Consider the following 13,833-nt stretch of genomic DNA (forward strand, 5'->3'; position numbering starts at 1 on the left):
CATCCGAGCTCGCATCCCTCTGGAAGGAGTGCAAGTGCAGGTTGAGCCCACCTTTACGTCCCCTTTGCCCACAGGACTGCTGGTGGCCCGATCTCTGGCTACTGTTAAAAATGGGGCCGTACCAGTGCGATGTGTGAATGTGGACGAACACGATGTCGTGCTACGGGTCCGAAGTGAGATGGCCAAAGTGTTACGACCGTTAGAAGTGATGCCTCCTCCAGATACTTTACAGTTAAAGGTGGATTCCCCTGATCCCTGGATGGTCAGTGTCCGGTCTACACAGGATCCTGAGCTGATAGCGTTACGAAAAGGTCAAATTATTCTGGAACATATGCGAGCAGAATTACCGGGTCTGGATCCATCACAAGTCTCGCGAGTGCAGCGGCTCCTTGGACACTATGCTGAAGTGTTTGCGCAACATGAAGATGATTTTGGCTGTACCACGGCCATCGAACATGGAATTCCGACCGGAGATACAGTGCCCATCAGGGAGCGGTACAGACAGATTCCCCCGCAGATGTACCAGGAAGTAAAGACGTTGTTAGGCCAGATGCTACAAAAGGGAGTGATCCGCGAGAGTCAGAGCCCGTGGGCTGCCCCGATCGTGCTGGTGCGGAAAAAGGACGGCACGCTCCGGTTCTGTGTGGACTATCGTAAGCTAAATGCATGCACCGTCCGAGACTCTTATCCACTTCCCCGTATCGAGGAGTCTCTCTCCGTGCTGGGTCGGGCCAAATATTTTTCCACCTTAGACCTAGCCAGCGGATACTGGCAGGTCCCGATGACAGAAGCAGATCGTCCTAAGACAGCGTTCATCCTTCCCATGGGACTATTTGAGTTCAATCGAATGCCGTTTGGGCTGGCCAACGCTCCAGGCACCTTCCAACGATTAATGGAGCGGTGTCTGGGGGATTTGAACTTCGAGGCCACTCTCATTTATCTGGATGACATCATCATCTACGCCCCAACATTCGAGGAACATCTGTGCCGACTGGAACAGGTACTAGACCGGTTGCTGAAATACGGGCTTAAGGTGAAGCCCCAGAAGTGTCACTTGTTCCGGGAACAGATCGAGTACCTGGGGCATGTGGTGTCCGCCGAAGGAGTCCGGCCATCGCAGGAGAAGATTGCTGCAATCCAGGAGTGGCCCACACCGGAGACCGCTAAAGATGTACGGGCGTTCTTGGGCCTCGCTGGGTACTACCGGCGCTTCGTGAAGAATTTTGCTCGCCGTTCTCACAATCTACAAGTCCTGCTGAAAGGAAGCTCCCCCAAGGAACGGGGAAAGAAGATACAATGGCAGGAGCCACAAGAAGCAGCGTTCCGGGACTTGAAGACAGCTCTCATGGAGCCGCCGGTGTTGGCTTATGCGGACTTTTCGCAACCGTTCATCCTACACACCGACGGCAGCTCTCAGGGATTGGGGGCTGTGTTGTCTCAGGTTCAGGATGGGCGGGAGAGAGTGATCGCCTATGCGAGTCGGTCTCTTCATGACTCTGAGTTGAACCCAGACAATTACAGTTCTTTCAAGGTGGAGCTGCTGGCCGTGGTGTGGGCTATGACGGAGCGGTTCGCTGAGTACCTGGCCGGTTCCGAGGTGCTGATACGCACGGATAACAACCCATTGGCACATCTGGAAAATGCGAAATTGGGTGCCCTAGAACAGCGCTGGGTAGCCCGGATGGCCAAGTACAGATACCGTATCCTTTACAAGCGAGGAGCGGAGAATGTTCATGCTGACGCATTATCTCGTCTGCGGAAAAATCCCCCAAGAACTAACCGAGATGAGGAGCTGGAGGGAGAAGAAATCCCCTACGCCATCGGGGGCGCTGCTCAGACGGCTGTGAGCCGGGAACAGACCGGGAACGGAACGGCTGCAGGACTGTTGGTTCAGAGTCGGGACGAATGGATACGGCTACAACAGGAAGACCAGGAACTAGCTCCATTGCGACAGTGGATAACGAATGGTCTATTGCCCGTGAGAACTCCTGGACAAATTCTCCCGTCAGATCTGAACCTTCTTCTGCGGCAGTGGGAGCGCCTAACTCTTCAGGACGGGCTCTTATGCCACTTAACCATGGCTCTGGCAGATTCTGAGCCGACCTGGCAGATGGTCTTACCAGGGCCTGTGGTGGCCGCAGTTGCTAAAGAAGCTCATGAGTCCGGGGCACACTTCGGAGTGAAGAGGACGTTTAAGTGGCTGCAAACTCGGTTCTATCATCCTCGGCTGCTTGCGGAAGTACAAACTGCCTGTAGACAATGTCGACAATGTGAGCTAACCAAGTCACCGGAGGAAAGGGCGCCTGTGCAGAGCATCACGACGTCTGCCCCTTTTGAAGTATTAATGATAGACTACATTACCATTGGAGCAGCGCATCAAGGCTACGAACACTGCCTCGTTATGGTAGATCATTTTTCAAAATTCGCGGTAGTCATCCCTACCCGTGATCAGACAGCTGAGTCGGCGGCGAGCGCTATCTGTAAGAACTTTATTCAAGTTTACGGCTGTCCGAGGCGAATACATTCGGATCAAGGCGCCTGTTTCTTGGGCAAGGTCATGGAAGAGCTGCATCGCCTCTACGGCATTGATAAGTCACGCACCACACCGTATCATCCCCAGGGAAATGGGGCTTGTGAGCGGTTTAACCGGACTTTGCTTCAAATGCTGCGTGCGCTAGAACAAGATCAGAAGGCCCGCTGGCCGGAGTACGTGTCTGACCTAGTGTGGGTCTACAACAATAGAGTTCATCAAGTCACAGGACGCACCCCGTATGAAGTGGTCTTTGGGCGCCCAGGAAAAGGCATGACAGATCTGGAACTGTCTTCGGAGGAAGAAGGCCCCCGAACAGGGATGGCTTCGTGGGTGCGTGATCATCGGCATCGGCTGCAGACCTTACACCGACTGGTACACACTCGAATTCGGGAAGTGGAGCATCGGAGCACCCCTACAGCAAAACCCCCAGAGTTCCGGCCAGGTGATCGAGTACTCGTTCGAGAGCAAAGACCGCAAAACAAGTTAGACCATCGTTGGGAAAAAACACCCTATCGGGTGCTTCGCCGTATAGACCCGCATGGACCTGTATATGAAGTGCAGTCTGAGGCCCTCGGAAGTACAGGTACTCGCATTCTTCATCGCAACATGCTCCGGTTGTGTCGCTCTGTTGACTCGGACACCCCGGAATCCGCAATCAGGGAAGAGCCACCTACGACTGAGTCCCCCAACAACCATTGGTGGGATGAAGAAGATGATGAAGAAGAAGAACGGCGTCAAAATACTCCCCCTATCTCGACTACTACACTACCCCTGACCAGTCACCCTTCCGCTGACGACATTCCCCCAACACCCCCTACACAAGGACCCGAGCCACGACGTTCTGAACGTTCTACTGCCGGTAGACCCCCAACTCGCTACAGTCCTGACTTACACACTAGACAGACCCAAGTGTGGAACAATCCGTCAGGTGGGCGACCTGTCAGTGCGAAGGCCTCGCCCAGGGACTGGCGAGCATACAGGGTGGGGGAATGTAGGGGACAGGGACCTGGTGAGCTGTGCAGACGGGTGGAACCATTGTTGCCGGGAGTCGGGGTTCCGGGGGACGGATTTGAGGGGTGCATGGGAAGCCAGGCTCATGTGACAGGAGGCAGAGTGACGCAGGGAGAGGAGAGGATAAAAAGCAAAACGCGCGAAAGCAGGGGCAGAGAAGCGCGGGAAATCTCTGAGGAGAGGAAACTGCAGCGCAGTTGCTGTGTGTGTGCAGGCCGCAGTGAGACTTGCAGGAAGCAGGGGGAAAACGTGCAACAGACACTGCGGGCAATTACTGGAGCCCCCAAAAAGAGGCGCATTCGTCGTCAGCGACCCCCCAGGCAGAGGGGTAGTGCTGACCAGCTCAGGGACAGTATTACCGCGCTCCCTGAGAGCACCTTGCCAGAGAGTGCTACAGACTCGCATGGTTTCGTCTCAGCTGTGACTGATACTGATTATTCTCCTAATCCTCCTCAAAAAGACTCTTCTCTGGACTGGGAGGCTGTTACCTCGGATCAACGTCCGCCTGCAGGAGGGAACGCAGCACCGCAAAAGACATTCTGGACTCGACTCTACGCCTGGGCCCGTCGCCAGAAGACACCTCCTTCCTCCGCCATCAGGACTACGGCGTTGTCGGAGCCTCCCCGTCAGGACTACATCGCTGAACCAGCACTGATAAGTGACCGTTGTTGACTTTATCTTAGTAGGGAGTCACTAGTGAGGCGCTGCCGCGTTCTACGGGTATAGTTCAGGGCGGCCATATAATAATTGGGATTTACTGCGAGATTGTGTTCTTGTATATAAGTTCCCTGCGTGGAAAACGTTTGTTATCTTTTTGGTTGGAAGTTAAAAAAGAAAGTTAAAAACGCTATTTGCTTTCTGGCTCCTATTTGTCCCTGCATCCTTCTTTACCTGCGGTCTCTACATAGTGTCTGCAATATATGAGGCTGTGTGTATGAAGACGTATAGAGACTGTGAGATGGCGTGCAGTCGCCCAGGGAAACTGGACAAGGGAAGTCTGGCCTGTTTAGGGACCGCAAATCTAAAGCTTTGTGATATGTATTGCTTTGAACTGGTGTAAACTGGTTACTGATAATATTCACTGAAGTTATATGCATATATTTATGTGAATTGGACTTTAATGCTGTGAAGAAACACATTAAAAGAGACTTTTGTGTTTGAATTTGTGGGTCACTGCTTCTTCACTGCGTACGACGCTACTGCAGCTTTACAATATATATATATATATATATATATATATATATATATATATATATATATATAACTAAAGCAACGGTTACACTTTAAGTGAGATAACATTCTGCGAACAGTTATCAGAAAAAGTTATTAAAGTCAAAGTCATCTGTGCCTCATGTTTTATCCACACTCCAAGTAGTTGGTTTTCCATTGGGGCCTTATAAGTGCTAAAAATGGCTTTTTGACTTGGTCAGTTAGGTAAAAAGTTACACAGACTATACACTGTATATGATAAAAGTACTGGGACACTGTCACATTACACCTAGGAGAGTTTTTATGACGCCCGATTGTAAATCCATAGCCACTAATCAGTTGCCCCACCTTTACAGCTGTAATAGCTTCCATTATCCTAGGGAAGGCTTTCTATACGATTTTGGGGCCCGTAGTTGGGAATTTTTGCCTCTTCATCCAGAAAAGTATTTGTACGGTCAGACACTGATGTTGAACTATAGGGCCTGGCTCGCAGTTTCACGTTCTATATCATCTCACAGATGTTTGATAATGTTGGGAAGGAGGCTCTGTGAAGCCAAGCCAATCAAGTTATTCTACAAAAAAAGTCAGCCATCCATGCCTTTATGGACAGTGGCGTAACTAGAGTCCGATTGGCCCCGATGCATAATTTGGACCTGCCCCCCTTCCTCTTGTACCGTTCTAAATCCTATAAGGACATACAATTCTACTCACCTTGCCCCCACTCCCACACCGTGCAGCATCCTCTTCTGTAGCCGGCGACTAACTTCAGTGTGCAAGCGGCAGGTAGCGCATGACGTCACTGCCATACGCCCCCAGCCATGGGCATGCCAAAGTCAGTTGCTGGCCTCTGATTGGCTGGCAGCTTGTATTTTGGAGCAGGTTCTCTGACACACTTCCAGTAGAAATAGTTGCCCTACTGTGATGACCAGGTTGTGGTTGCACCCTCTGCGACCGCGATCATTACGCCCGTTTTTATGGACCTTCAATTGTGCTCTGGAGCACAGTCATGCTTTAACAGAAAAAGTCCTTCCTTAAACCATTCCCACAAAGCTGGATGCTACAAATGTCCAAAATGTCTTGTATGCTGAAGCATTAAGATTTCACTTTACTGGTACTAAGAGGTCTAGGCCGACCCCTCAAAACCAGCCCCATGGCATTATCCCTCCTCCACCAAAGTTTACAGTTTGAACTATGAAGTCAAACAGGTAACGTTCTCTTAGTATTCACCACACCCAGACTTGACCATCAGATGCCAGATAGAGAAGGGTGATTCATTACTCCACAGAACAGTTGAGTAACTCTGTCAAAATTCAAAAGATTTGACCAAATTTGGGCAAGGAATTCAATTTGCATCCAAAATGTATTCCTTGGAAATAAAAAAATATTTAGAATTGAGAGTCCTCAGTGGCTGATACCTTTTAATGGCTAACTGAAAAGATGGTAACAAATTGCAAGCTTTCGAGACTACTCAGGCCTCTTCAACAGGCATAGACTAAAAGAAATTCTGGAAAATCACATATTTATGCACAAAACATCACAGAAAAAAAAACATGGATAAGACAGGTGACATGAAGCAGAATTATGTGGGGGAGACAGGGCAAAAACTGAGGACAAGGATGAATTCTCACCACCATACAATAAGAGAAAAAAGAATGGATCTACCTGTGGCAATACATTTTTGTCTCCCCAATCACAACATTATGTACATGAAATTACTTGTTTTAAAAGGTAACTTCAAATCTCAAATAGACAGAAGAGTCTGGGAATATAAGCTGATGATGACCTTTGACAGTCTTAGTGCAGGAATGAATGTGTCGCATGGATTTATGTCTTTTTACATCATCTAAGGAACTAAGGAATTTGCCCTTCAGACTATGTGGAGTCATCACAACAGAACCAGACCCCAATCAGAGAACAATAAAACGTTCCCCATCTAAGAACTGGTCCAATATTTATGGACATAACTGTTTATCACCCATGGTAATTCTGCTTCATGTCACCTGTCTTATCCAAATTTTTTTTTCTGTGATGTTTTGTGCATATATATGTGATTCTCCAGAATTTCTTTTAGCCTATGCCTGCTAAAGAGGCCTGAGTAGTCTCGAAAGCTTGCAATTTGTTACTATCTTTTCAGTTAGCCATTAAAAGGTATCAACCACTGAGGACTCTCAATTATAAATATTTTTCTATCTACTGGCTAACACGGTACCAAGATATATATCTTTCCTATATTGGAAATCGAATGAACCCAATTGTCAGGCAATTTTGCATTTTGCACCTCGGCACTCAGTGAACCCTCTCTGAAACTTTGTGGCCTCGAGATTAAGCTTACAGTGATTCCTTAATATGTCAGCTTTTTAATAATGCCACTCGCAGGTGATTTTTCAAAAACTGACTTGTTTGAAAGGTGGATTACTCTAACAGTACCATGATCAAACTCAGTGAGCTCTTTAGAATGAGCCATTCTTTCACATATATTTATAAAGGCAAGGGGCTGGATTTTATACCCCTGTGGCAACGGGAGTGAATGAAAAACCTGAATATAATGATTAATGGGGTTGTCAAATAGCATAGGTCATCAATATTAGATTGGCAAGGGTTTAACACACAGCACCCCCACCGATCAGCTTTTAGTAGTTTTTGCGGCTGCTGGATGTAAACACAAAAGGCAAAGGGTAGTTGGAAAGAGCAGCTCTTTTCAATGTGTAGCCACCGCTGCCAGGTACTGCAGTACAGCTCCTGAGCTTTGCATCTCAGTTTAATGCATGCCATTATGGACCTTTCTTTAGGAGTTGTTCTGCAGTACGTGGCTGCTTTGCAGCTCATTTAATGTGTTTACAGCCAGCCGACACCAGAGATAGTAACCCCAACCAATACGATCTTGAACAGGAGCTAATCTGCGGTGTCCGGAAGCAGACACTACAAAAAGAATGGAGATGGGCTTTGCAGCTCCATTCATTGTATTTATTTATATCTGCCTCCTCCCCGAGCTAATAACATTTGTTCAGTGAGGGTGCAATCTGTCAGACTGGTAGTCTTTCTCGAAGGTGATCAATATATAGTGACTTTATAACCCCTTTAAGAGATGTTTCCCAATACGTTTGTTCATAGAGTGTATATTACAGTTTTTAAAACTCACTAAATTGTTGTGTGGTTTTTCCACTGTCAAGCTGACACGGACAACTGATATGGCTGCTTACTATGAAATATATCTTAGTCATTAAGAAGCATCACTCACGTACTCAACCTCTTGGATTGGTTATAGGCCTAAGAAGTTTAGTTTCTTCTTAAAATTGGTAAAAATTGTGTATCAGCATCTCTGAGTTATTGCAAAAAGTAGACAAGCAACAAGTCCATGGGATGATCAGGGATTTTATGCAATCACTGGATCATCACACTACACTACTGTGTTATTGTAGGCCACTGGGACTGTAAAAGGAACCTAAACTAACAGGAATGAAAACTAAGTTACTACAAATAGTTGTGAAGGTACTAGGTCGTTATGAGTGGCCATCAGGTCATAAGTGATGTCTACAACACTATTGGTTCAACATGGATACTTACTGGATCAAAATGGATGGGAACCAACAACTGGAACTCACTGGATGGCTACTAAGTAATCAGGGATAGCTACTGAACAACCGGTTAACCTGACCCAGCCGGGAGGTCACTCGCTGTTAAATATAATCTCCTAGATCACCGTGGGTAATCTCTACTTCTGGATTCACACCAAATCACTAGAACAGATTGACAGCAACTCTAATGCCACCTATTAGATGTAGCAATCCTAAACATCAATAGTGACCCTTTAATGATCCTTGCCATATCATTTAGGATTAAAAGCCAAACTAGAAACTCTATTTTGCAGACATGTTTTTTGGTGTGCCTAGCACTAGCAGTGCCTAGTGAAAAGACTATAAACATAAGGATGAATGACCTCGGGGAGATCAAAACATCCAACACTGTGGCTTTTCTACATGCATTTGCATATTTCCCTTAAGGGATGGGGGCAGTGTTCTGGATCACTACATTGAGAAACACGTGATGGTGTCTCCGCGGTGTTGGATGTATTGATCTCCCCGAGGTCATTCATCCTTATGTTTATAGTCTTTTCACTAGGCACTGCTCCTAATAGCCAGTTTCCTACTCCACACTGATGAGGGGCAAATACCCCGAAACAGCTGTCTGTGGATGGATACCATGTTTTGGCATAGGTGGTTTTCCTTTATTGGATGCTGCCCTTCCCATGGTTGTTCCTTCCCGGTGAAAGACCTGGCCATTCATTGCTTGCGTTGAGAAACACGTGATGGTGTCTCCGCAGCAATCCTGCATGCATTTGCATATTTCTCTTAAGGGATGGGGGCAGTGTTCTGGATCACTGCGTTGAGAAACACGTGATGGTGTCTCCGCTGTGTTGGATGTTTTGATCTCCCTGACGTCATTCATCCTTATGTTTGTAGTCTTTTCACTATGCACTGCTCCTGATAGCCAGTTTCCTACTCCACACTGATGAGGGGCAAATACCCCGAAACAGCTGTCTGTGGATGGATATCATGTTTTGGCATAGGTGATTTTCCTTTATTGGATGCTGCCCTTCCCGTGGTTGTTCCTTCCCGGTGAAAGACCTGGCTATTCATTGCTTGCGTTGAGAAACACGTGATGGTGTCTCCGTGGCTTTTCTACATGCATTTGTATATTTCCCTTAAGGGATGGGGGCAGTGTTCTGGATCACTGCGTTGAGAAACACGTGATGGTGTCTCCGCGGTGTTGGATGTTTTGATCTCCCCAAGGTCATTCATCCTTATGTTTATAGAAGGCTAAAATATATCTGTGGTGCAGCTACAGACAGAGAAGGCCAAAGGAAAGCAAACTGAAAAAATAAGGACATGTGTGGCACCCCAGAGTCCGGTTACCACGGTGACATTGCCTCTCTCTGAAGGGTGATGTCATGCCTGGAAGCAGGAAGAGGTCCCCACGCCAGGTAATACACAGCATGCATCAGAATTCCTGCTTCAGGCCAGAAGGGGGAACTCAGGGGAGCTGCTCTCTCTGGTCGGGAGGAGGAGTCAGTGTAGTCTGTTAGGAAGTTAGTCGGAGAGAGGAGTGGAGACAAGGGCTCTGGGAAATTGCAGGTGCGTGAGAACTGACCCTGACTGACTAGAAGGATGCCAGAGTCCTTGGCTGTGTGGGTGCTTTACGCCCCGACAGCCGAATCTGGCGGGCAGGTGATTGCAAGCTCCCTGGCCACACCAAACACCCGGAGGCACCGCAGCACACCAAGAGCCCGGGCTGCTAATGAACAGGCAGTGCCCATGATAGGCTCGCACTGTCTGCCATACAGGTCAGAGCCAACACGCAGGAGAGGGCCGGCCGTAGCTAGTTACAGGCAGCAGGTATCCGAAAATAGAGTGCAGCAGGAAGTCCTCCAACCCTTCCTGGCAAGGTGAACCCTCTGAATGCTTCCAGGCTAGCCGGACTCCTGCTGTCATCTGTAACTGGTACCCCGGACTGCATGTTCATCTACCAAGAAGTAAAGGTAAAGAAAACTGCACTTTTCTGCATCCCTTGCTTATTTTCTGCACCCGAACGCTCAACACCACCTGAACCGACTGTTATTTCTGCCCTGGGGCCCCTGCTCTACCCGTGGGGAGCTGTACCACCTTTGCTGCATCACCATCGGCCCCAGTGGACCTGAACCACAGCGTCGGCCATCTCTTGCCGAACACCACGGGTGGCGTCATGAATCAATCCCATATAACTTCTCCCCTTGCATTTTTTTTGCATGCCCAGGGCCACGGAGCCGGGTCACAGCCCCATGACTTCCCCAAAGAACTGTCCGACCCGGTTCTGAGTACCCCACGGATCTGATGGGCATGGGCGTTGTACATGTGTCTGTGCCGCAGTCACAGTCAGGGTGAACTACATTGGTGGCTGGGTGAGGAACACTAAAAAGCATGTGACTTGACACCTGTGTGGCCTAAACATGCTACCATAGGCTGCAGCATCTCCCGACTTGTCTCCTATTGAGCACATCTCAGATGTCATTGATTTGCAATTGGGATGGGTCTTGATGAGGGCACCAGAACATTCCTCAGATAACCTTTAATAACCCAGTGATATCTGCCACGGCGTGTAAATAGGAAGATGTCTGCACGTGGCGCTTATACTTGATACTGAATAAAACTAGTTGTTTTTTAAAATTTTGTTTCCATTTTTCCATCATTTGCATATCATTAACATGACTATCCATCCTATGATTTCCAGAATTCCACAACTTTTCCTTCTTGGTATTGCAGTTTTATTGCTGAGAAGAGTATAATCACTCCACAACCACTTTTTTCACAAAATATACAGTATATATCTTTATATAATTATCCTAACCTACACACAATTAGGGGCCTCTAACCTCTGTGGTAAGAGACGTGAAGAGGAGCAGGGTCATTGCTGATACTAGTGGTACAAAAAAGTGTGGGAATTGAGGCCACTAGATGGCAGCGTTGCACATTAGCAGAGTACAGCAGCTGATTGGTTGGATCTATGGTAGTCTACTTGCCCTTCATGAGATCTGACGTAGATTGCAGATTGTGCCCCAAAAAGTAGGAAGCGCGACTCAACAACGCAGCAACATCTTCTGCTTGTTGAGTCATCAGGTCAATAGCAAAGGTGACCCGGTGATTGGATATAAAATCCAGGTGACAACCAAGAAAACTCTGAGAGCTGAAAGGCCTGATAAAGTACACTAATCTGGCAAAAAAAACAAAGTCCAGTTTTCTACAGTTGTTTGCTCCATTTTAGTGCCTTTGGTATTTGCACCTTATTCTCCATATGTTTTGCAGCACTTTTTAAGTTGCCTTTCTTTTTTAAGTCTTTTCTTTTCTTTTATCTCTATAACTTTGCTTATCCAGATGTTTTAAACAGTGCCATGAAATGTGACTTTTACCAAAGGTAAATGTCTTAGCAAATCTCACTTTAGTTACAGCCTAGCAAAAGGTTCTGAAGGATTATCCAATTTGTCACATTTTTTGCAATTTTTCAAAACAATTGTGACTTTTGGTGGTGAAAAGTCACTGAACTAAACTGCTTGAAGACAAAAATAAAGATCATTTTTGACAAGTTCATGAACCACGTGCTCCATTTTGAAGAATTTGTGGCAAGAAAACATCAGCGAGACTAAACAAGACAAAAGACAAAGAAAAAAAAAGAGAAGACAATAAAGAAACAAGACAAAAAAAGAAGCAAGAAAAAAGAAGAAAAGTGACTTCTATAAATCCCAAATGATGAATCTGGCCCGTTGTCTCACACAGCTAATGTTGAACAAAAGGTAAAAAAGTTATAACTGCAAAAAAGAAAAAAAAAGTTTTGTTCCTCAAAGCCAAAATTCGGATTCTTATGGGATAATATAATTGTTATATATTATTTCCGTACACATAAAATATTTTGTTTTAATATTTCCATTTATAGGTTGTAACATAGTGGGCTGAAAATACATAATGACCCATTATGTATAGTGATAAGAGAAGCAGTTTGGATTTTACCCCAAATCTGATTTTGTCCATACAATCAATATACATGTATAGTTTCAATATTTAACACTACGTCATTATGTAAAGTTCACAAAGTATTCACTAAATTAATTCTACATCCACATTCTTGAATGGAAAGTGCAATGAAGCAGCCGACTAGTCACTTCTTCCAGGCTCCCTACCACCAGTGTACAGTTGATATTCATTGGCTAGTATTTGCCCCATTGTGTCTTTAGTGGTGTCTCCTCCCACCGATCCGGCAAAACCTCCGCCCAAAATATTATCTCTTTTTTTTATTTCCAAAATTACAGAGGTGGGTGGACACGTTACTTCTGCACGATCTACGGATAACTGTAAGCAAGTGATTGCGCTGATTAAAGGAAGGTAATACGTTGCCCCCAAATAATATGGATTCTTATAACGTCGCGATGAAAAATAAAACAACTTGGTCGAAATATCTGATAATATAAAAGAAGAGCAGTAAATATAAGAAGCCAGAATCCGACACACTTCCATGTATCTATCATTTCCAGCGCACACTACTTAGCCTACGATTCACATTCCCCCAAAATTTGGTGGTGATGGGAGCGAGATGTTACTTCAACTTGGCAAACGCTAAACCTTATGATCATTATTATCAGTCTGGATCATGAGTCTGGGACGAAGATAGCTAGAAGTAACGGGAAAGCCAAATATCATGTAATGTTACCTTGATAGGACGATTTTCTGTCTGGAGGGGGGAAAAAGATCTCAGTACCGGGTCCAGTGCCAGGCAGGGATGGTTCCTTAACGGGGCCCTGACCTTGGCCCTGCTGTGCTGTGCCACCTCCTAGCAAAAGGTAAAGGTGCAGCAGGGTCAGAGGGAGGTCTCCCCTCAGCATCTTCATGGTGCCCCCTGTATCCCAGGCAGGAGGGGAGCTGGAAGTTCAGCTGGAGCCTGACAATGCTGCTGAGTGCTGCGCTGCTGGGAATGCAGAGCTCACACACACAGCTCAGAGAGGGGCAGTGCTGCACACTTCCACAGGGAGGGGAGAGAAATGTACAGAGGATGGTCCTTGTGAAAAAGGAGGGTCAGCCTGGCAAGCTTTCATTGTGACACTGACAGGGGAGTTGTCCAGGACCTCTCTGTGCACAGAGGGGCTGCTCATGCTGACAGGGGGTAGAGCATTTTAAGGGACACTAAGGGTATGTGCACACGTCAGGATTTCTTGCAGAAATTTTCCTGACAAAATCTGGACATTTCTGCCAGAAATCCGCAATTTTTATTTTTTTTTTTCGTTTTTTTTTGCTTAATTTTTGCGGAATTTTTGCGGATTTTTCTCCTGACACTCCAAAATCATGGGAAATCCGCAAAAAATCCACAAAAATAATGAACATGTTGCTTCTTTTTCCGGATTGCATTTTTTGGGGGGAAAAAGCACAACATTTGCACAAAAAAATGCGGAATGCATTCTAAATGATAGGACGTATAATTTATGCGTTTTTTTGTGCAGAATTATAGCGTTTTTATCAGGGAATTCCGCAAAAAAAATGCAAAAATTCCTGAAATACTGACGT

At 46.3% G+C, this 13,833-nt stretch overlaps 1 protein-coding gene across 1 annotated transcript in view; it reads right to left on the reverse strand.

Moving 5' to 3' along the window:
• COL6A1 (collagen type VI alpha 1 chain) overlaps window positions 1–13,278 on the reverse strand; it is a 70,835-nt gene extending 57,557 nt beyond the window's left edge. Inside the window, exon 1 of the mRNA XM_077272557.1 lies at window positions 12,986–13,278. Coding sequence (XP_077128672.1) covers window positions 12,986–13,163 — 178 coding nt within the window. The 5' untranslated portion in view covers window positions 13,164–13,278. The remainder of the gene's footprint in view (window positions 1–12,985) is intronic.
• Window positions 13,279–13,833: the final 555 nt, after the last annotated feature.

The sequence above is a fragment of the Ranitomeya variabilis genome, chromosome 7, assembly GCF_051348905.1.
Source record: "Ranitomeya variabilis isolate aRanVar5 chromosome 7, aRanVar5.hap1, whole genome shotgun sequence".
Lineage (NCBI taxonomy): Eukaryota > Metazoa > Chordata > Amphibia > Anura > Dendrobatidae > Ranitomeya > Ranitomeya variabilis.